Source organism: Crotalus tigris, unplaced genomic scaffold, assembly GCF_016545835.1.
Source record: "Crotalus tigris isolate CLP2741 ecotype Arizona unplaced genomic scaffold, ASM1654583v1 scf7180000018168.854452, whole genome shotgun sequence".
NCBI lineage: Eukaryota > Metazoa > Chordata > Lepidosauria > Squamata > Viperidae > Crotalus > Crotalus tigris.
Genome location: NW_024096861.1, coordinates 397,475 through 421,543, shown reverse-complemented (window position 1 = coordinate 421,543; position 24,069 = coordinate 397,475). Strand labels below are relative to the sequence as shown.

At 37.5% G+C, this 24,069-nt stretch overlaps 1 protein-coding gene across 2 annotated transcripts in view; it reads left to right on the top strand.

Moving 5' to 3' along the window:
- Positions 1–23,800, top strand: part of ESRP1 (epithelial splicing regulatory protein 1) — a 39,321-nt gene extending 15,521 nt beyond the window's left edge. The window contains exons 5-15 of one of the 2 annotated variants that reach the window (XM_039348672.1): positions 604–702; positions 2,370–2,424; positions 5,499–5,609; positions 7,900–8,032; positions 8,123–8,165; positions 9,781–10,082; positions 11,079–11,297; positions 16,982–17,180; positions 18,625–18,793; positions 20,540–20,644; positions 22,617–23,800. In XM_039348672.1, the coding sequence (XP_039204606.1) occupies positions 604–702; positions 2,370–2,424; positions 5,499–5,609; positions 7,900–8,032; positions 8,123–8,165; positions 9,781–10,082; positions 11,079–11,297; positions 16,982–17,180; positions 18,625–18,793; positions 20,540–20,630 (1,421 nt within the window). In that variant the 3' untranslated portion in view covers positions 20,631–20,644; positions 22,617–23,800. The remainder of the gene's footprint in view (positions 1–603; positions 703–2,369; positions 2,425–5,498; positions 5,610–7,899; positions 8,033–8,122; positions 8,166–9,780; positions 10,083–11,078; positions 11,298–16,981; positions 17,181–18,624; positions 18,794–20,539; positions 20,645–22,616) is intronic. The other variant, XM_039348673.1, reaches the window with a different exon arrangement.
- The last annotated feature ends 269 nt before the right edge of the window (positions 23,801–24,069 follow it).

The window sequence follows — 24,069 nt, the reverse complement described above, 5'->3', positions numbered from 1 at the left end:
AAATAGGGCACTCTGGTATTTTTTACTTGAAACTATCTTTAAACAATCAAGATAAATTTATTTCACTAAAATTAGCAAAATTTTGCTACATTATGTATAAGCTTTGCCCACAAATGATTACCAATACAACTAGTTCTTGACTTACAAGAGTAATTGACTGCAGAAATACTGTTGTAAGTTGGGGCAGTCATTAACTGAGTCATCATGTTTGCTGGAAATTAGCAAAAAGTGCCAGAAATTGTGATCATATTATAGAGTGGAAGGGCTGAGTCTGCACTTTCACCCCTTCCCCAGTTACTGGAAAGCCACATGAGGCTATATGTTGATGTCACCAAGAAGGGTTTTGGTGAATGCTTTTGCCCTTTGTTGTCAGGGTTTCATGTGCAGGAATAGGACCAAGAAGACAGTTTAGGAAACAAGCCACTTCCTTACCAGCTGTTAGCATCCCACCAAACGCACCCAAAACTGAAATCAGCCAAGCCCATAGACATGTGGGGGCATGGTTTGCATCTGGTGCAATTAAAGATGGGGCAAGGATGGTTTGAGATGCCAGAGGTCTGCCATTTGAACGATTGCTTTAAGATTCTTGACTGTTGTACTCAGATCTGAATCCTGACAAGCAGAGCTCAACACAGCGTTTTGGAATGCACCAAGTGGAAGATATGGGCAATGTGATTTTAGCACTAATTTCAGAACCCTATAGTAAGCAAAAAGGATATTCTTTTGGATGGGCTGGTTTAATTTTACATGTACAGAGCTATTCAATATTACTTTTGCTACTGCCTTTTTGAGGCAGGAATGGGAATTTTTTTAGTGTTAGAAGGCACAGTTTTCTTGGCCGGATATGTGCAATAGACTTTTCATAGCACATCAAGGGCTGCGCTCCAAAAATGAAGGTCTTACTGTTTTTTTAGGACTTGTTAAGGTATAAAATTATTTAAATCTTTGTGGTCGCTAAAAGTCAATACTGATTTGATGGCACATAGTCAAAAGAATAAAATGGATTTTGAGTACCTAATTTTCTTTAGCCCCTCAAAGTTTTGGCTGTTACAGCTACAAAGAGGATATGGACAGAGCACAAATGACTACACTTTTTGCATCCAGCTTTAAATGTGCTAATTTTTTCCCTCCCTCTCCCTCTCCCTCTTCCCTCCTTTCCTCCCCCCCTCCCTCTCTCTCCCTTTCCCTCTCCCTCTCCCTCTCTCTCTCTCTCTCTCTCTCTCTCTCTCTCTCTCTCTCCTAATTCCTACAATTTTGCCATTGCCTCTTTCTTAGAGTTGGCTGAAAATCACTAGCTGGCTTCGTGCCTGAGGGGCAGGCCTAGAACTTACAGTTTCCTGGTTTATAACTTGATGCCTTAACCATTACACAAAACTGGTTCTGTGTGGCTGAAGTGCAACACCCAATAATCTTAATTAGCAAGCCTCTTGGGGGGATGCTTAGATTCTGGTTCAGCAACCAGGAGTTTAGTTTTGTGGTTTAGGATGTATGTAGTTGTAATTGGACCTATTTTTATTTCCTTCTCATTGACCAGATAGCAGTGATTCTGTCATTTCTTCTAACGCCATACTGAAGATTATTGCAGGAGATAATCAAATGTGGGATACTATTAGTGGACTAAAATAAAGAGAGATTCAGGCAGAGAAATGTTCCTTATCAGACTATTAACTATTAACCCATCTGGACTACAAAGAATGTTTGATGATATATAGAAGGGCATAACCAACCTTCCTTGGGTGTGTCTAGAAATGAAACTGACTCTTCCTGCATGCAAACATGTGTTGTATCGCTCAGCTAATACATGGAAAGTACACTTTTGAAGGAAGCAGGTGACATTGCCATAAATCTACCTATGGGGAGTGAAGGTTCTCCATGTCTGGAGATTTTAAAGTCAGATAGCCAAATCTCAGGAATAGTTCAACTGGTTTTCCTGCACATCTCAGAAAGTGGGAGTAGATGAACTTTGTGTTCCCTTCCAAATCTACAGTTCTGATCCTATGCACACTACAATGCTGGGGTAAAGGAAAAGGGCCTAGAGCAGCAAGCATTGCAATGAGATCATTATCTATCTATCTATCTATCTATCTATCTATCTATCTATCTATCTATCTATCTATCTATCTATCTATCTTATCTATCTATATCTCAAGGTTGACCCAGCCTTCCAATCCTTCCGAAATCGGTAAAATGAGGATCCAGATTGTTGGGGGCAACATGCTGACCACTTAGAGAGGGCTGTAAAGCATTGTAAAGTAGTATATAAGTCTAAGTGTTATTGCTATTGCTATCTGTCGCAGGTGGATAATATTTCATTTTGCTATTCAACCATATTGTTGGAAATGGAATTGATTTTGTTCTGTGTTTTATAGACCACAGGTTTTCAGATCCAGAAAGGGTGAACTATAAATTTGAAAGTGGAACCTGGTAAGTATGCATCTTAAAATAAAAATATGAAAAACTTTTTAAAGACAATTTATTAAACATATTAATAGGCCTTCATGAGATATGTCTATTTTCCTGAAAATTATATTTTTAGAATATATACATACACACAAACACACACACATATATACATAGTGTTCTCTAGACCCTGATGATCAGTATGAAATTTCCTTTAGAATACATTAGTTGCAGAAATATAGACACATAGGACAATTATAGGAGCCCAGACCAAAAGCAAATACAATAGAAAATGAATGTTGACTCTCAGGAAAGAATCCTGGGAAGTTTTGAAGAACTGTTATAGAAAAATGTAATGTAAGAGAGAGGATCCTTTTAATTAAATTCAAAGCCTTTCTTCAATACAAATTCATTTGAACCCTTAATCCTTTGAAAAAAACCCTTTTAAAATAAACGCTTTAATTATCCTTTTGCTGTATATTACAAAAAAAGAAAACTCTTATAAAACTGCAGGCATATACATTTATTTCTTTCTAAACAGATTGAAGAGAAAGCCAATGAAACCTATAAGGTGATGTCCTGGAGGTTTTTCAATCTTTAACCAACAGTAAGAATAAAAAATAAGCCTCAGTGTTTAAAAAGATGAGGTTTATTGAATGTTAAATCCCAAAGAAGGCTACATTAGTGACTCAGAGCATGATGGAATCTTGTGACTCCCAGCTGATTGCAAGAGATTGCAAAAAAACCTCAGTTTCTGCCATCTGCTCAATACAAATAGCTGCCCATAGTACATATGGGTAATCTCAAGATCTCTCCTTTATCCAGAGAGAATTTCTGGCAATCCAATCCAATATGCAGCTGCTTTTCAGCCACAATGTCTCTCACATTCCGCAGAATTTCAATTTTTCCATTCCCAACTGGAAACTACTCCAAGTGCTGGGTTTTTTCATGACTGCAGTATATGCTTTTTTCCCCACAAATATAGAAAAATAACAATATGTACTGAAAGACAATGATGAATAGGTAGATGAATAGGAATAGGAAATTAAAGCTCAGTTTCCCTCTTTTAGGGCATGTCCACACTGCCAGGGTTCTCTGTCATTAGTACAAGCCACTAATTATTTCTGGTATTAAAGGTCAATGAAGTTTTCTATTCTTCCATCCCATCATAAATGCAACCTCTGCCCATGTTTTCCTGTTCGACATTGAAAGTAGTGTTTGCTGTCAAGCTTCACTGTCCAATTTGCCCACTGAACTTTGTTTTCTTCTGGGCAAATCCCTACACTTTGGTTATTTCATCAGTGGGAAAACTGCCCCTTGTCTGGGTCAGTGACCACTGTGTTGTAGCTGTCTAAGCTTCAGCTATTCTTACCAATCGTGTTCCAGTAATTTAGTAGTCAGAGCAGTGTTTCTCATTCTCAGTCACTGAAGATGTATGAATTTCAATTCCGAAAATTCTGGGTGTTGATGTGCATATATCTTCAAATTGCTGATATTGGGAAACACCAGGTTAAAGCATTTGCTCAATATATAAAACATCCTCAGTTCATAGCCCAGCAGATTTTTAAATGTCAGTACTACTTTCCTTTCCACGAAGTGTCCACTCTATTTATATCAAGTCCACTGGAATATCACTGAATATGACATGCTGGACAACCTTCCTTCCTTTCCAACTGTAAATACCCCCAATAAATTAGTACTGCAAAGGCACCTGAGGTGCGATCTTTTTTTCCCTGTGACAAGAAAAATGTTGAGGTAGTACATCAATGGATTTGCTAAAAAGAACAGTAAAATGGGTTGATTATAAAAGAAAAATCATTGTATTCTTAAAAATCCACAGAATGTTGAACTAGTGGTACCCATCAAACATATGTTATAATCATAATGCCTTTGGGAGATTTCTCCAACATTAGCTGCAGCACGCATTATTTAGCCAAATCTTGGAAAAGAAAGGAAGCTGCAAGAATGGAATATTTTATTTTTTAAAGCTGATCAGTGTGTATGTGTGTGTGTGTGTGTGTGTGTGTGTGTGTGTGTGTGTACATACATGCATTTTTATTAAATTAATATGTTGCCCATTTCACTGATAAGATGACCCTGAACAGTTTATTTTGATGTTTATGTAAACATTTTAACATTATATATCTATATTTTGTATGTGTGTAGACACAAATATATACATATATGCAAATAAATATATCCAATAAGAACTGTTCATAGAAAAGAAAGATATTAGAAATTGCTTTCTGGAATAGAAAATTAGGATGGCAAAGTAATTGTAAATTATCCTATAAGAGTGGTGGTGGTGGGTGTTACATATTCAACCTTTGGCAAGTTAGCTTCTGAAGCATCAGGTCTGGATAGAATTTTCTTAAAATAAGGTCCATTTGGCTTCAGCACACAGTAGGAACATCTTAAGAGTACAGCCCCAATAGTTTAATCACTGCATTGTAAATGACTATATTTATCCATACAGGTGAAAATTAAAATTAGTCAGAACAACAGACGTGAATTAGAAAGTCATCATGTAACTTTGGAAGGAGAGATTAAAATATAATTGTATAGTACTTATAAGTGCTGCAAAGAATATTGGAAGCTACTTTTTATACCTTTATCTTTTTTCCTCCTATTTTCTTTACTTACTGAAGTTTTAGCTTTTTGTGTTACTTTTTATTTTTTCTATTCTAATTTAGTTTTATTAGTTCTTATTATTACTCTTAACACTTTTAATATTATAATAATTATATAATAACATAATTAATTATATAATTAATATAATTATATAATAATATAATTAATTATATATAATATAATTTTATATATAATATATATATTAATATTATATATAATATAATTTTATATATAATTTTTATATATATATATATATATATGAACAACAGAAGCAAATTACATCATACTAGAGGACAAATCTCTAATTTCAAAAAATGGTGTTGAATTTTAAAGTCTCCACTTAATTATCTGAAAAATGTTCTGATGTAAATTTACGGCTATGGAAAAGCTATAGTGTTCTGGTTGTGGTTTCTGATGATGAAAATATTAAATATATTAATAAAGTTATCGTTATATTTGATCTACAGCAGCAAAATGGAACTTGTGGATGATAATACTGTGATCCGAGCCAGAGGTTTACCTTGGCAGTCATCAGACCAGGACATTGCCAGGTTCTTCAAAGGAATAAATATTGCCAAGTTAGTCCCGTCTGAATGATATACTTGTTATGTTTGGATATGTTCCATTATCCCCAGAGGTCCACATATTGGCTGAACTTGGTAGCCAACCAAAGGTTTTTCTCCCCAGGCTTCAGAGAAAGGCAACGTATTCAGACATCAGTATGAAGGAATGTGTTTGTATCAGTATATTTTCCCAATTCCTGTTCAAGGTGGCAATTTATGGTCTTCCAGATACCTAGACAATAATGACGAATGCTAGCACAATCTCCCTGTCCCTAAACTTAGAAGAATGACAATTGATCCCCTATTACATTAAATGGGAGACACGAAAAAAGAAGAATGCCATCTTAGATTTGTCCAGACCTTTGCACTCCATCAAGGATTATCCCGGCTTCTTTGAGCGGTGTATAAAGTCATCTGGTGGCAAGATTAAAAATCATGCAAATGAATATTATATAGCAAAAGCATGTTTGAAAGGGCTTTTCCATTTGATAAAATGGCCTGAAGCAAATTTTGTTTTACAAATGGCATTAAAGTTGCCAGGAGTCAACACTGATTGGAGGGCACAACATTTATAAGCAATGTATATGAACAACAGCCTCCTGCTCTAAAAGAAGGTCCATTCTGCTCCAAATCTTACAGCAGAATAGCAATAGCACTTAGACTTATATACCGCTTCATAATGCTTTACAGCCCTCTCTCTAAGCAGTTTACAGAGCCAGCATATTGCCCCCAACAATCTGGGTCCTCATTTTACTGACCTAGGAAGGATGGAAGGCTGAGTCAACCTTGAACTCGTCAAGATTGAACTCCAGGCTGCGGGCAGAGTTAGCCTGCAATACTGCATTCTAACCAATGCACTACTCTGGTTCCTTCTTAATCTTAAGAAGTAATTTTGCTATTCGTATGTTTGTGCTGCTTTTTTCTGTTATTTTATTTATATCCCACTTTTATAAAGCAGATAATTCCTTTTTTAATAAAGGAAGGACTCAAAAAGTAAACCTATCCTGAAGAGCTGCTTCTTGACTCCTTTTCTTTTTATATACATTCTTATTAAAGTATCAGTGTAGCTTGTTATGCTTCGGCAGATGTTTTCAGAACTTCTGCAGAAAGTTTTAAATGCTGAAACTCTGTATTTCTTTAATTGTTTAAGTCATAAGAAAGGGCTTTTAAAGTTGCAAGCAATTCAAGAATAGAAACCAAATTTATGATCTTTAAGGAATTAATATAACTTTTAGAGTTAATATAATTTGGGGGGATTTCCATAACGGGAGGTGGGGATTTCAACTTCACCTTCTTTAGTTAATTAAAGATTGGAGAGTGAGAAGTGATTTCTTTTTTTAACACTCTCCTTGAAAATCCAGAATTCATTCAAAAAATTTAAGAAAAAAATTATTTGTTTTACCATTTAAATCATAGAACAGTCCAGAGCATGGGTCGGCAACCCGCGGGTCCAGAGCCACATGTGGCTCTTTGAGCCTTCTCCTGTAGCTCCCAGCCTCCTCCACCATTTGCAGAGAGACAGAGACAGAGAGGGGCACTTGTGCTTCCCCCCCTCTCTCTGTGTGTGTGTAAAAAAGAGAGTGATCTCATGCTGTTCTCGGATAAGCTGACAAGCTTATTGGGCGGAGCTCCTGCCTTTGCTTTGTCTCAGCAGGAAGCAGGAAGCAGCAGCTCTCTCTCTGTCTCTCTCTCTCTCTCTCTCTCTCTCTCTCTCTCTCTCTCTCTCTCTCTCTTCCAGAGTAACGGTATAACTACCACACTGATGTCTATAACTGCAAAGAAATACAATCATTCCATTCCCCACCTCACCATCCCGTCAGTACCTATTCTTCCCATCCCCCCATCATTCAGTCATAATTGGTGAAGCTTCTTGGATGAGAAGCAAAATGTCTTCTTCTTTTTCCCCAAGGAAAAACAGTACAGTTGCCTTTTAAAAAAGCATCTTCAGGACTACCACACTGATGACACTGGGATTGTAGATCCAGGTGATGGTACTAAATATCAAAAGTCCATGGTCGTGTGATTTTCTACACATCTTTTAACAAAATAAAGTGTTGCTCATAGTTATTTTCAAAATCTTTTCACTACAAGTAACACCAATTGAATTAATTTTGGAAGTGAACTTTTTACTAACATTCACATTGTAGAATTAATCAAATTGTTATTTTTTAAAGGAAGATCTGAATACATCAAAAAAGGACCAGAGTTACTTTTTTTCCCTTTCCACGTAAATATAGTTTTTATGAAAAGGAACATCTACTTAAGTTCCTTTTTTTTGTAACCTTTTCTATCTCTCTCTCTTCAGAGGAGGGGCTGCGCTTTGTCTCAATGCCCAGGGCAGAAGAAATGGAGAAGCGCTTGTCAGGTTTGTAAGTGAAGAACACAGAGAATTAGCATTACAAAGACACAAGCATCACATGGGGAACCGGTATATAGAGGTGCGTTGGTCAAGTTCTGAATGGTATATTTGAGTGAAATAGTGGAAGGTTTGTCTGAGTTTAATTATATTTTTCTTTGCTTATCTCCAGGTGTACAAAGCAACAGGTGAGGACTTCCTCAAAATTGCTGGAGGTAAACTTTATTTTCCTGTAATCTAAATTAACATTTTAAATCAGTTTTCTGTGATTGCGTCCTTTCCACATGGGTAGTCTTCAAGTGACAGAATTTTCAGCAGTAGCCACATTCAGCATATCCAGGTTGGGGAAAGTGAGTCCTAAATAGAAAACCTTTCTTTTCTGTTAAGTTCAAGAAATTGATTAAATTAGCCAGGATCTTTAAATTTCTGGCTACATAACTGTGTTGGCCATTAAGAATTTCAGATGATTTTAGGGCAAGAATTTGATAGTTACAATTTCTTTGTAGATTAGAGAAGGAAAATTGGCCATTGATCCAAAACACCAATAAAAATGTTAATTTTTATTAATTCAGCAGTACAACTTTAAAAAATGGGAAAATCTTAATTTATTATCTAGCATAATGCAGGTTGAGAGCCAAGTTGGTGCCATGTGAGTTCTACTTCTGTCTTAGGCACAAAGGCAGGTAGGTGATTTTGTGGCAGTCACTCTCTCTCAATCCAGGGAAGACAGCAAAGACAAGCCATTTCTGAAATCTTGCCAAGAAGATTTGGCAGGCCATCGCCAATAGCCAACGCTGACTTGAAGGCACACACACACACACACAGCATGTGATACAAGATTAGAGGTACAGGGCAAGAAACAATGACGGTCCAATTATCCACGGATATTCCCAATTGCAATATTTAACTAAACCATACAGATGGTGCTTCCAAGCTGTGATGGTAATGTGAAGGCACTTTCTTGAAGCCTTTTCAATATTTAAGAGAACCAGCCTGATTCAAATATGGTAAGTCATGATTTCTTGCCTAAATCAACTGCTGGGATCATGCAACATACAGTACTAAAACCACTAGTTTACAAAATATGGTCCATATTGTTTCTGGACAAGAGTTACAGTATTAACTGGGTGGTAACATTAGGGCTTACCACATGGTTTGAGGATACAGAACCTGCTCTTCTAGAATGTGAAATCTGAAAGTCCTGTAGTAGTTTAATTTTTAGTTTCTAGTCCAGAAGCCATTTGAATAGAGTTTCTGTACAATAGTGTGGTTTACAGTGAAGAATTCTGTTTTCTGCAAGCAAAGAAATCAGTGCAACCGGCCTAATATACAGTACCTTGGAATTTCTGAATGTTAGTGCCTATGTATGTGGAGAACATCAGATTGAGGAAGATTGTCTTAGGCATAACTTATTGTGTAATAATAAATGTGGAAATACACATATGCAGGTATTTTTCCCTGAATGAAATCTGTGAAGGATATAAAATATAAAAAATTTAGTCAATTAGTCAATGAGGAGAGACCTTGGCAATCTAGATAATACCACTGTGCATATATATGTGTGTATGTATGTGTCATTCCCATGCCACTAAAAAAATTGCACATTGTGCTTATTACCTAAGAAGGTTGCCACCCTATGCATAAATTGCTATGCCACTAAACCAGTGTTTCTCAAACACGCTGGCTGGGAAATTCTGGGAATTGAGGTTCACACATTTTAAAATTGCCAAGGGTTGGAAATACTGCATTAGATCTACTTCCTTTCATAATAACTCTGGGTTATGGATGGTTACCTAGCTTTCTAAAAGTTGTTTCTTATTGTTCTTTAAGGTACATCCAATGAAGTAGCCCAGTTCCTATCTAAAGAAAACCAAGTGATTGTTCGTATGCGGGGTCTCCCATTCAATGTCACATCAGAAGAAGTGTTAGCGTTTTTTGGTCAACACTGTCCTGTGACAGGTGGAAAAGAAGGAATCCTTTTTGTGACTTACCCTGACAATAGGCCAACGGGAGATGCATTTGTGTTGTTTGCTTGTGAGGAATATGCACAAAATGCACTAAAAAAGCATAAGGACTTGTTGGGGAAAAGGTACATAGAACTTTTCAGGAGTACAGCTGCTGAGGTACAGCAGGTGAGAACCAGTATTCACTAATATTATGATGCGAGGTGCTAATTGAAGATAATTATGGAATTCACAACTGCAAAATAAAGCAGTCACCAATCTGAATGTCTTTAATGGAAGATTAAACAAATTCATGAAAAATAAACGCAGTCATGAAACTATATATTATCTTTGGATACCGGATACAGTATGCCTTTTATATCAGTTGGTGGTTACTAAAAGGCATTTAGTTTCACATTTTGGATAAAAATAATCTGAACCAGGGAAATGTTTTTTTAGGTTACGGCCTCCAAAATTAAAGAAACTAATTATGAGCCTGCAATGGTTCAAGGCAGGCCCACTGGCCAGATGTGAGGAATAGTATTGCTGTGACTCAGTCCTGATGCAGCAGAACGTTCACACAGAAAGTTGTGTTGTGTTTTCTGATTGAAGAAATTTTCCTACTAGATGGCTTTCGTCCCTCCTTCATTGGTGGCAGGCACTGAGGTAGAGACCCTGCTGTGATGATGTGTCCTTGACAAATGATTAGCAGGCCATCTCAGTGTTAGGGCAGGAAGGTGTAGATGAGAAGTTAGACAATGTAATTTACTTAAAAAAAAACAATCTTAGCCAGTTAATTGGGAAGCAGCTGTAGTTGAGATAGAGACATACCTGCATATAAAGACCCCATATCTAATCTCTAGCATTTTTGGGAAAAGCATGAGAAATGTAACCCAAATTTTAGAGACATTTGCTACCTGCCAGTGTTGATAAGGAATGTATGGTCTTTTAGTCACGAGGGACTACACTTAGTAGTTTTTGGAGTGGTGAAGGCCAAGGGTTAGCTTTCAAAACAAGAAAAGCCAGATCATGTACATGGGGTGGCTAGGATTTTCTCTCTCACTCTCTCTCTCTCTCACTTTGTTGGGAGTCTTTATTTTCAAATTCATTAAGCTGACTTTAGAGCTTACACTATCATTTGGTATATTTCCTGTTTCTAAACATGTTTATTGTTTTTGCTCGCAGGTCCTGAACAGGTATTCCTCTGCTCCTCTCATTCCTCTCCCAACTCCTCCTATTCTTCCTGTGCTACCTCAGCAGTTTGTGCCTCCCACCACTGTCAGGGACTGTGTTCGTCTGCGTGGTCTTCCATATGCTGCCACTATAGAGGACATTTTGGGATTCCTGGGAGAGTTTTCTGGAGATATCAGAACTCATGGGGTTCACATGGTATTAAATCACCAGGTTAGTGAAGAATATTGACAAGAATGTACTCGCAATGAAGTGGTTGCCCTGAAACAAGGAATGGGACTTTGAGGCTTCATTTTGCCCAATGGTAAGGCCAGATCTGATTAAAAGGATACATTTCTCAAAGGCTCAGAAACCAAGTATGGAAGCAAGAGTAACTTTTGCATGGAGTGAAGGCTTTATAGTTGTTTGGCCTAAAAGAAAAGACTGACTTCCTAAAAGGTCCAGCAACAATAATGAGGCATAAATGCCAATACGGAACACTTTAGTTTCTTTAGTTACTGGAATTTTAAGAATTTGCCTCCCTGGGAAATTGTCCTTTCAGGAAATCTATAACCAAAATAGTCATGATCCGAGAATGGCACACAGAAGGGAAGATAGAAGAAAAGCCCTCATTTTCCTCGTTCCTGTGATGGCAAAGCAGTTAAGATCCAATAGAAGAGAATATATGCAGCTCAGGGTTGAATGTGGAATTCTTGGTGCTTGGTTATTTGTTTACATTTCATTACCCAACTTGATGATATTACCTAGTTGGGTAATGACACATCTGAAAACAACAACCAAGTTCAGAAAGCACCAAGAAATCTGCAATTAAGATCACTACCAGAAAGATCTTGGTATATGTGAAGTTTCTAGAAGTGGGGTGACACCCAGATGTTTCCGTTCTACAATTCCCAGAAGGCCAACCAATATTACCAATAGCAAGAAGTACTGGGATAAGTATAGCAACATCTGGGATGCCATTCATTATTTACACCTCTCCTAACTTCACATGCATCCCTTAAGGATAAGGAAATTGCCCACATCTGGTTTAGGCTATGCCTAGCACCACACTAGGACTTCACAAAAATCAAACATCATAGTCATATCCATAATGTTACAAAATAATCGAAAGCCAGCATTGAAGAAAAACAAATATGAAACAGAGAAGAATACTTCTTCATCTTGTACAGAGCCTTGCTTAACAGTTAAAGATTCATCCTAACTTCAGCTTAGGAGAAATATGTGTGTAGTTCCAGGAGGACAAAAAAGTTCATGACTTCAGTGGCACTGAATGAAGATAACATTTTATTGATGGTCCAGATGTTGTAAACTAGGCTTTTCTACCAAAACCCCTAATTGTCATAGGGAGGAAATTTAGCATTTGTCAATGCAGTCATGTGATAGAATTTTGGGCTTGATGGGTGCATCTCGAATGTAAAAAGAGCTATTTCAGCTATCTAACAATTATCAACGATATTTTTGGGCCACTATTTGGCAAAGCAAAATTGTCCCAATTATCTCTTGATGTAAACATATTCTAGAAAGACATTGTCTATTTCAGCGGTTCTCAACCTATGGGGTCGATCGACCATTTCACGGGGGTCGCCAAGCAAGGCTGTCCGCCATTTTTTTCCCCTTTTCCAGCGGGTGCCTTACCTCCCTTGGGCTGGGCCAGTTGGTAGCCCAGCCAGTGGTCGGCCTGCTCCATCTCTGCCACTTGCCAGCTACGCCTCGGCCGGCGCAGGGGGCGGCACCACGCATGCGCGGCACTCCCGGGCAGGGAAGGTCCTTGACTTATGACCGGTTGGGTAGTCCTCAACTTACAACTGGTTTAGTCCTCGACTTACAACCAGTTGGGGGTTGCAGCATTAAAAAGGTTGAGAACCACTGGTCTATTTAATCCAGTGGTTCTCAACCTTTCTAATGCCGTGACCCCATAATACAGTTCCCCATGTTGGGGTGACCCCCAAGTGGGTGTGGCCACCCATAAGAGGGAGTAGGTCAGCTAGGGAAAAGGGAAAAAATGGCGGACAACGTGGTTTGGCGACCCCCGTGAAATGATCGTTCGACCCCAAATGGGGTCCCGACCCACAGGTTGAGAACCACTGATTTAATCACTTTAGTACAGCAAACATTATCTTAGGAGATAAATCCATAATGCTGATTTGTTTCCAAACAAAAATATTATAGGTTAAGAAATATAAAGTTGAATATAGTAGAAATTAGTACTTAAGTGTGTTTGGCAAAACAAGGGATGGATGGATGGTTGATCAAGTATGAGCAGATGTCAAGTGAATGTTGACAGAATGATCAATATGCAGGAAAGAAATATGTTGAGGGGATTTGGCCATACAGAGAAAACGAATGAGAACTGAATTGCAAGACAATTGTATGAAAACAAAATATGAACCGAAGGAAGGAAAAGACCATTCATGGGTTGAAACTGATGATAACCTCCCAAACAGAACTATGAAAATTTAAAAAAAATAAAAGTCAAGATTTCAAGTAGCACATGGATGTAGTGGAAACAAAGATGGTTAGCATACTTTAAAAAGTATGGAAAGCTATGAGTGGTGTGTAAAACTTATATTTCAATAGATTTGATTTTCTTTCATTTTTTACTCACTATTTCTTATTCTTTTCTCTGCTCTATATAATATTGCTAACTTTGAACAAGAATAGCATGATGTCTGAGCACACATATCCATGTAATGTATAGACAGTAATAATGGTTTATTTCATGCACTTGTAAATGAATGAATTGCAAGGTAATTTAGTCCTCAGTGTAGGGATCCATTAAACTCTCTCTGAGTCAGCCACCCTTTGAAGGTTTCCAGTATGAGGAAATTCGCTGAAATTATGGGCAGGCATTGCCACTGTGAAACAGCTTGTACCATCAAGAAATCTCTCCTAATATTCCATTTGAATTTCATTTCTTTTAAATTTAACCTACACATTTTATTTTCTCATCTGTTTTCATCTCTTCAATAAAAACTGGCTCATTGATAAAATTTAAAAGAGCCTAGTGGGAAGCTTTTTAATCCTATAGTTTTCCTTACCCACCATTACCCAGAATAAATAGTCATGCTTATTCCCCTTACTCTGGAAACAGCTTTTAAGTACTCTCGCTTTCAAGCAGAAATAAACAAGCTCTCTGCTACAAGAAATTTAGCAAATTATTGCCTCAGGCAGTTTAACCGAACTATTGGGTTGCATTTATACTTGCTAGCCATTGGGAAACTGCAATAATGAAAACCATCAGAGAAGAGACAGCTGCTGTATTTATCTTAGCTATTAAGATATCTTTCTGGCTTTCCTGTTACACCTTTACTTGCACCTTTCTCAAACAAGACTGTACGCAGCAATATATTGCTATGTCACTGCCCTTTTTTACTGTCTGGCATAAACTGTCTTTTGGAGCTCTACTTCATACCAAGTGGATGGCTCAGTATCCCAAAAAATCTTCAATGTGCTGTTAGTAGAATGTTACTTTATGGTGACACATGGACAAACTTCTCTGCAGCAGCATATATTATGTGGAATAATCACATCACAATTTTTCAGGCCAAAATGCTGTCTTTTTTATCTATTCCTTCCCTTCCTTCTTCCTTCCTTCCTTCCTTCCTTCCTTCCTTACTTACTTACTTACTTACTTACTTACTTACTTACTTACCTGAAAGCTGGTATGGTGTAGTGTCAAAGTATTGGGCTAGAAGCTGCATAACCCAGGTTCTACTCCACCCTCAGTTTACTGGATAACCTTGGGCCAATTGCATTCTCTTAAGTCCATGAAGACAAATAAAGCCCATTATCCTATATTGCTTTAAGTATAAATTAAATATTTCTCCATTTGTATAATGGTACATGGGGAAGGCCTTGAGAGGAAAGGCCTTGAGAGGCAGCTGCCCAGGGAGCAGAGAGGACACATAGCTTGCAGCTGTATAATGGATGGAGAAAGAGGCTCAGAAGAGACCCTCCTCTAAAGGAGACAGCATAATAAGATTATTTATGAAGTGAATGATGTTATGAAATGAAAGTAGGACGGAGGCTTCCCAACCAATCTGGGTGGCTATACAGCAGGGTTTCTCAACCTTGGCAACTTTAAGATGTGTGGGCTTCAGCTCCTAGGATCCCCGTGGAGTTGAAGTTCACATAGGCTAAAGTTGTTGAAACACTGGTTTAACCCAACATGAGCAAGACTCCGTCTCCTCCTCCTTCCCTGCTCTACCGTAACAAAGACAAAGAAATACCATGATGTTTTGGGCCTCTTTTAAAGTAGCTGCAGTTTGGTTTTGTGTCTGAAACAAACTGCAGTCCAGCTTAGGCAAATAATTCAACTTCATAAACTACACCATGAAAATCATTTGTCTCACTAACTCTTATTTAAAATATTATTTTTATCATTACTATCATGCACATAATAAGGCAAAGCAGTAGTTAATAGTTGGAGTAGACCTTTTTTTATTTCTTTGTAGCTATGCTGCAAGAGGATGAGAAGGCCTGTTGATACTACATTAAATCACTGTTTAACACTGCATCTCAATGAATACAATGAGTAGAGTCTCTCTGTTGGGACACTAACTCACTGGCCCAACATTTTCTTCAGCAATTTATAGCATTATAGAGTGAGTTAGAAACTTCTATTATTTAGCCTAGAAATGACATTTTCATGCTACACTTCAGCTTATACAGTTATGGTAATTCCCTGATTCAAGGTTTTCACAAAAATAAGTGGATTGGAAAATTCACTTCCAAAAACTGGGTTCTATAGAACAACTACTTTATAGCACACTGTCAGCCTTACTGGACATACCAGATAGGATAGGCAACCAGATAAATGAATTCTACTTTATTGTAAAGCTACATTAACAGATTGTTTCAAATCCGAAAATACAAATCTTCTGCCCTTTAGGAGGGTCCCCTTCTGAGCCTCTTTCTCCATCCATTATACCAGGGGTAGTCAACCTTAGCTCTTTGAGCCAAGGTTGACTACCCCTGCATTATACACCTTCAGATTATATATGTCCTCTCTGTTCCCTGGGCAGCTTTTTTGCCCTGCCTCTCAAGTCTTTCCCATGTACCATTATACAAATGGAGACATATTTAGTTTATACTTAAACTAAGGTGACCAATCGCCCTCCTTTAGGGAGGACAGTCCTTCTTTTGTAAGTTCTGTCCTCTCTCGAAAAGTGTCCTCCTACATGTCCTTCTTTTTGATATTTGAAGACTAATCTGTAAATCTCCATATTTGATCGATGCCGATCCGATCCATTTCGTGTGATGTGATGTATTTGTATTTGACATGACGATTCGTCAAGGCTTGGTACAATGTGGCGAGACGCAATTATGAGACGCATGCGCTCCGAACAGGAGAATTGTTTTGAGAGAATGCATCATGCGCAAGTGGCTTTGTTTACTTCTTACCGAAATACAACACGGCACACACACACGCATTAGATCACGTCTTTCTCAGTGAATATTCAATCATAAATAAGTGAGCACAATAATTCATGTTTTATTAATTCATTATCTATTTAATAATTTCCAAATATGTATAATTTTATTTACAAGTTTATTTGCTTATGTTATTGTTTCAGTTTTAATAATTAATTTTATTTATTCATATTTTTTTCTTCAATTTATTTGTGTCCTCCTTCTCATTGTAAAAAAGTTGGTCACCTTACTTAAAGCAATATCTTGCTTTAAAAACATTAAATGTTTTTTTTTTTTAAAAAAAAAGCTTTGAAAAATTCATACAGTTTAGGAACTCAATACTGCATATGCAGCAATGTAGAGTGGCCAAAAAAAAAAATCAATCTTCCAACTTAAGCTGTCTTTTTTAAAAGGCAAAGTTATGCTTATATACTGAGCAAGTGACTTTGCTGTGGTGCTCCAGTTCTTCATACTTTTGTCCTTAGGGTCGACCCTCAGGAGATGCCTTCATCCAAATGAAGTCTTCAGATCGAGCCTTCTTAGCAGCTCAGAAATGCCACAAAAAAACCATGAAGGACAGATATGTGGAAGTCTTTCAATGTTCTGCTGAGGAGATGAACTTTGTATTAATGGGGGGCACTTTAAATCGAAATGGCTTATCCCCACCACCATGTAAGTTACCATGTAAGTCTTGCTTGGGTCTTGGTGCTATTCTGTGCTGTACGCTGGTAGGTGCTGGAGCTTCTTCTCTTGACTCTTATGTCCCTCTCTTGGAAAGATTCAGCATATGGGGATCTAGAGTGCAAACTTTCCCCTTGAAATCAGTTGGTCGTTCTCCTTTGGGTTGTGGATTACTGTGATTCACAAAGGAATTGTCTTCCTTACTCTTGCTTTTCTGCTGACATACACACTTTTTTCCAATTCCTGGGTGCCTAATTTGCACTGGGAAGGTGTAAACAATATTTTAGAATAAACAATTTGCAGCTTAGCTATTTAAGTTTACTGTTGGTTATAAATAGCATAATTTAGCTCCTTGAAATGATGGGAACTAAGATCCCACAGAGTGAACAACAGAGTACAACTACACTGTTTTTAAAAAGATGAACCTGAGGATCTTGAACCAGATTAGAAGAATAACATCCCAAAAGGGCTAGTTTGTCCTTCCTAATTATTCTGCTCCTTATAAAGAATTGCTTTCCACAACAGTTAACTATAAAAAGAACTCTGATTGGCAGCAACGGGCCTTATATGGTTATTTTTTCAAAAGCATTGTAGTGTACTTTTTCCCAAGTCTAGTTTGTATCTCCCCTGAAAAATTAAGAGTTTTACAGTATGTCATTAATTAACATGTAGTTTGACCTTTCAATGGCTTTAAAAAATAGGACAGATTTAGGGAAAATAAATTTGTCAGTAGCTACAGTCTTTGAAAGTTATATGCACCTTCTAAATTTGGAGCTGATTTTCTCCTGGATAGAGACCGATAAAGAACAGTAAAGTGATGTTGTTCACAAGTTCTGCTTCTGAACTTCCTAAAACATTTGACTGACTACTATTGAAATGTTAGATTAAATACCATATACTTTTGAACAAATCTTATAGAATTCACATACTTCTGAAAGCACACTGATATTCTAACCTACAACTAGTGGTGGGATTCAAATATATGAACAACCAGTTCTCTGTGTGGATGCTGCTTCCGGAAATCTATTCTGGGCCTGGGCAACAAAAAATTAGCTACCGGTTCTGCTGAACTGTTGCGAACTGGCTGAATCCCACCACTGCCTACAACCTGCATTTTATTCAAGTGTGTTATATTTTACCTATAATATAATTTAAGATCACACAAAATCAGATATCTTCATGACTGCAAGTGCATAGAGAATTTAACAGAAAAAAGTGAAGCATGCCACTTGCAAATGTCTGACCTAATCAGGCTTTCCTTAAAAATGCAAGTACAAGACAAAATAGATATATATTTCTGCTGGAATTGAAGAAAAATCCATATAAATTGATCTCATGAATTGCAGGTGATGTTCAAGAATGCTGCCTAAGTTTTAGCGAGTGTGCTATCCTCTTTTTGCAGGAGATATTGCGACTGATGGTTCCTTGTGTCTTGTCCTGCTCTTAGGTATTTCTCCACCTTCATATTCTTTTCCAACACCCACTGCAATAATTCCAACAGAAGCAGCCCTCTACCAGCCATCCCTATTCCTCAGTCCACGTACCCTCCAGCCATCCACAGCATATTATCCAGCCGGCACTCAGCTCTTCATGAACTACACCACCTATTACCCTAGGTAATCCCCATCAAGGCAAGGCAAAACAAGAACTCCTTGTATGAATTGCAGGTGATGAATAGGACAAGAAGCTGGTGCTTATCGCTAATATGGATGCCTTGCAATAATTTGCCTGTTGCCAGTGTATGTATCAAAATACAGTTAGGTTGAGATAACTGGTGGATAGAATCATTCTTTTATGTTTTCCTACTTGGTAAAGAAGCCTTCTCAAAACGTTACCATGCAAAGGGCCCTAATTGGCTTCTTTTTTTTTCTTTCTTTTGTTTTTTTCAAGGTCTGATTTTTGCCCTTTATCTGCAGCTCTTTGAGGGCTCTTTTGGGTACCATTCCTAATGGACAAACTCACAGATGCAGATTTTTATGGAGTGCAGAGGGGAAAGGGAAGCAGAGGATCATGGTGTGTGTATGAAATAGAAAGCATTCTCAGTGAAGTTATTCTGTGATTCAGAACAATAAATTAGCATGAAAGCAAAGGAAAGATCAGCTGGATTTGCAAATTACTGTTGAACTGAAATGGTGTAATATTTATTTTGGCTAATCTATGTACCAATCCCTTCATAGGATTATTCAGTAGCAGTATTTAACATGGTACAAATTCAGTAACTGATTCTAGTTAGGCAGAAATGATATATTACAGTGGCTTAATTTGTTGCCTAGGTCAGATGTCTATGGAGATTCTCAGTCATCCAGGTCATGGTAGTCCCAAAGGTGCTTTTTCACGAGACAATTGGACTTTTTTCTTTCTCTTTGAAGACATTTTGCTTCTCATCCAAGAAGCTTCTTCAGGTCATAATTATAACTTTCAGCCAAGCTTCTTGGATGAGAAGTGAAATGTCTTCAAAGAGAAGGAAGAAAGTCCAGTTGCCTCGTGAAAAAGTACATTTGGGACAGTGAGGTCAGATGCAATAATTGCAAGTTTATAAACCACAATTCCTGGCTACACACAACACATTAGGGCTTACTATCCACGTTCAGTAAATGGATTTTTGGAGAAAAGACCTAATATAGGCTGATGGTCTCCATTTTCCATTAGTTGGGAACTTGCATCAGGACTAGCTGTTTGTCACTGCAAAGTATCCATTTCCTCCAGTCACCTGATGCTAGTCCCAATAATTTGGCTGTGCTAAAGAATCATCCAGGATTTTGAGGGAGCATGATAGGGACAGAGGGAATACATTCCAGAGAACAGAACAGGTTGTAGGAAAAAGAAATCCACAAAAAGCCAGGAAATTTGAGGACTGAAGAATTGCATAACAATGAAGAAAAGGATGATGACATAATAGGAAAAGTTCATCCAAGAAGTCCTAACCCAGAATCATTGGTGATGGAGTCTGTGCTTGACCTGATGACAATGAACAGACAAGGTGAAAAGAAGGGATGAATAGAGAAGAACAAACTTCAAGGTATTTAGAAGATCTTAGTATCTTATAAAACCAGACCTTAGTTGCCCAGCATTGTGTGAAAATGTGACCATCTAACTGATATGTCTTGAGCATTGCATGCCTATGGAACTTCTATTCAAATTCAAAAAGCAATAGCATACAATGACCAATTTGTGTCTAGTGGGTAGCTTCACTGGAATCTGAAATATGTTTATCAGACAATTCTCTGCATTCAACAGACAATTGCTTCAATTGCAACACACACACACATACACACACGTCTGTTTTTTTATTCATATAATTGTATATTGTATGGAAATTTGATTGTTCCTTTTGTAATTATAGTTCAATTTTGACTTTACAGCATGCAGCAGAGAATGGATCTCTACAGTCAGATGGGTCGGCCAGCTCACTGCCCAAAGAATGGATTTCTCTTTAAAGGCCCAAGTAGTTAAATTTTCTGAAAAAGGTAAGTCTCCGTACTATTTTTTTTTCTGCCAATTTTTTCCTGAAACTTCCTAATAACTTTTCTAGATGCAGATTCTCACCTCTTTCCCGTCTAATCCCTACCATTCTCCAGATTCCCCAAATCGTCCTTCTTTACTTCCCACCCCACTTACCAATGTCATTTCGGCTTACTGGCCAAGAACTGGCTGCTCCATGCTGTCCTTTTTGAATGTTGAGATATAGCAAATGGGTAATAATTGTATCCACATGCATCTTCAAATTATGAGGTTCCAAAATAATCCTTGGGGACTGCCATCATATAAAGATTTCAATGAAGGCCTTCCAGCTCAAAAAAAAAAAAAATCCCCTACATTTGCAGAGGTTTGTTCTCTTTCTTAACACAAAGGTTCCATGTTTAATTGTCCTGGCTAAGGGCAGATAGCATTCCTGTCTGCACTTTCAAATAAATGTGTTTACGATTCTAAGTGTTAATTTTATTTGACAGAAGCAGATGTTATAATATCTTTACCACTGGCTGAAATTTAGTCTTCAGGTGGGCGTAAGGTCCCACATATGTCAAAATTCAGCATCTGACTTCCTGTTCTAGTCAACCAGATGTCTTTGGGAAGCCCACAAGTAGGACAATCAGCCCCACAGATATGTCCCTTCTGATCCTGGAAATTACAAGTAGGTAAGAACAGGGCTTTTGTTTGTCATAGAATGCCCAGAACGGAGTTCCGGCACCTTTTTTGGATGGAACCTTGTAGGGTAGGCAAGGTGGGTTGTATGACGTGTGTGAGTTCCGGCTTTTTTTTTTTTTTTTTACAAAAAAAGCACGGGAAAGAAAAAGTGGGAGAGATAGGCAAAAAGACTCGGCTCTGATTATATCCACCACTGATGACATTTTCCAATAAGTTCCTCATCTGGGCTGCATTTATTTATTTAATTTATATGCCACTTCTTAAGATTCAAGGTGACTCTGGAAACCACAATCTTCATCCAACCATCAGGAGCCTAAGCGGGTAAAACTAACCTTGTTCAGACGACATCCAGTTATGACCATTTAAGACTAGTGCAGTGTGCTGACACCATTGTTAATTGTGGCCAAGGAGAAACTCCTTAATCCACAGTTTGTATCCATGTTTTGGTATATCATTTAGCTCAGTAATAGCTTCCTGTCCCGACCAAAACAGATGGAGGCATACAGATATAGAGATGTAAGGAAGAAGTAGCCCGAAATGGAGCCTTTTCTACTAAAATGTTCAGTTCTTCAGTTCATGGGATCATATGATTCCCTTTTATGACCTTGACAAGCAAAGTCAATGGGGAAGCCAGATTCACTTAACAACTGTGTTACTAACTTAACAACTGCAGTGATTCACTTAACAACTGTGGCAAGAAAAGTCATAAAATGGGGCAAAATTCATTTAACAAATGTTTCACTTAGCAACATAAATGTTGGGTTCAATTGTGGTCATAAGTCAAGGACTACCTGTACTTGCACAAGGAGAAAGAATCCAGGATGGCCATGAGCCGGTAGCTTATAAAATAAGTCAAATTACAAGTGGTCCTCAACTTACAACAACATTGGGAGCAGAATTTCTGTTGCTAAGCAAGGCTATTGTTAAGTGAGTCATGCCCAATTTTATCACTTTTTGCCACAGTTGTTAAGTGAAGCATGCAGGTGTTAAGTGAATCTGGCTTCCCCTGTTGACTATGCTTTTTAGGGCCGAGCTTGGAAAGTCGCAAATGGAGACCACGACTCTGGGACACTGCAAATATCATAAATATAGGCTGGTTGCCAAGTATTTGATAATTTTGATAATGTGACTATGAGGGTGCTGCAACAGTCATTCGTTTGAGAACCACTCATAGGTTACTTTTTTCAGTGCTATTGTAACTATGACCAGTTGCTAAAGAATTGTTGTAAGTCGAGGATTACCTGTATGTAACCATACAAATGATGTGATCCAATCCTTTTGCATTTGTTATAGACTCCAGTTCATATCCTATATAACTTCACTGAACAAAATGGAAATCCCGCTGAGCAGGCTCCAAATTCTACATGACTGCAATCTTCCAAGACAGAATCTCCACCATCTTGAATATCTGCTGGTGTCAGGAGATTGTGTGGATTTTTTAAATAACTGAATGTGCATATATGTCATCCCAGGAATAGCCTTTCTCCGTTTCTCATTCTATCCTTGCCACTGAAAGCCTTGGGGACCACATAAAAGCACTACCTGAAATCACAGCTGCCAAATTCACAAGGGAAGAACATTTATAGTTATCTTTTCCTATATCCAAAAATTACATTTATCTCTGATCACTAAAAGTATCCTACCAAGGTTAAGGCACTCCTAACATTTGTTGATACAACACATCATGACAAACCAACTTTTCTAGTTTCATGCACATTTTTAAAATAAAACAAAAAGGTCTGAAGACCTTTAGATTTATGCCATTGGGGTTGTTTCTGTGTGTATGTTGCATTTGTACGTGTATATATATATGCGGATGTATGTGTACTTGGATGTGTAAACACTTTGATTCATGTATATTTATTTGTTTAACAATATTTTTCAGGTTCTAGGAAGGTTTACTTGTCAGTGTAAAATGCAGTGTGGGGAGGGGAGAGAATGGTGTATCATTTTGTAAAATATAGCATATAAATATATAAATATATATAAAGTAATGCTCTAAAAATTTGTATATTGCACATTACTGTATATTTAAATTCCTCTAGTCAGATAATCCAACAGAGGAGAGGTTATTAATTCTATTCTTTCCACAAGCCAATATATAACTTATAAATACTAGTATCAAATTAAACATGGACAGTTAGGAGGTTTTTTTCTCTTCACCATTGTCTCTCCTGTGGAGGAAGGAATTAAAATGTGTGCAGTAAAATGTAGAGATCACTACAGTGTAATGAGCTGGGATATGGAAATTCTCATTTTAATCTTTTACATCAATTTTTCTGCTGGTATCCCTGATGAATTATCAAAAACATACAGTTTTTGTATCAAAAACATACAGGGGCTATGTCACTGTTGTAAAAATTGATTGGAATTGTTCTTGCTGGATTCTGTTCAGACCTGATGAATGAATGTTATGCTCTTTGAGTCACATTACAGTTTTGCCTTCCACAAATATTAAACTGTTTTAAATCAGTTTACTGAATTCTTGAATTCTGTATATGAAGTTGGTCTTTCAAGTTGGGTTTTTTTCCCTCCCAAAAAAACCTAAGTTGTGCCTGTTTTAAGAAAAACTGAGAACTGCATGCCTTTTCCCCTCACAACATGTCATCAATCCTATCCTTCAGCTAACAATTCAAAATTATGAGCCATTCTTTAAAATGCTTTGTTCAGCTAAACAACCAAAAGGCCAAAAAGAAATAAAGAAACCCTTCAAATTTCTATAAGATGCTTCTCTATTTTCTTAAGT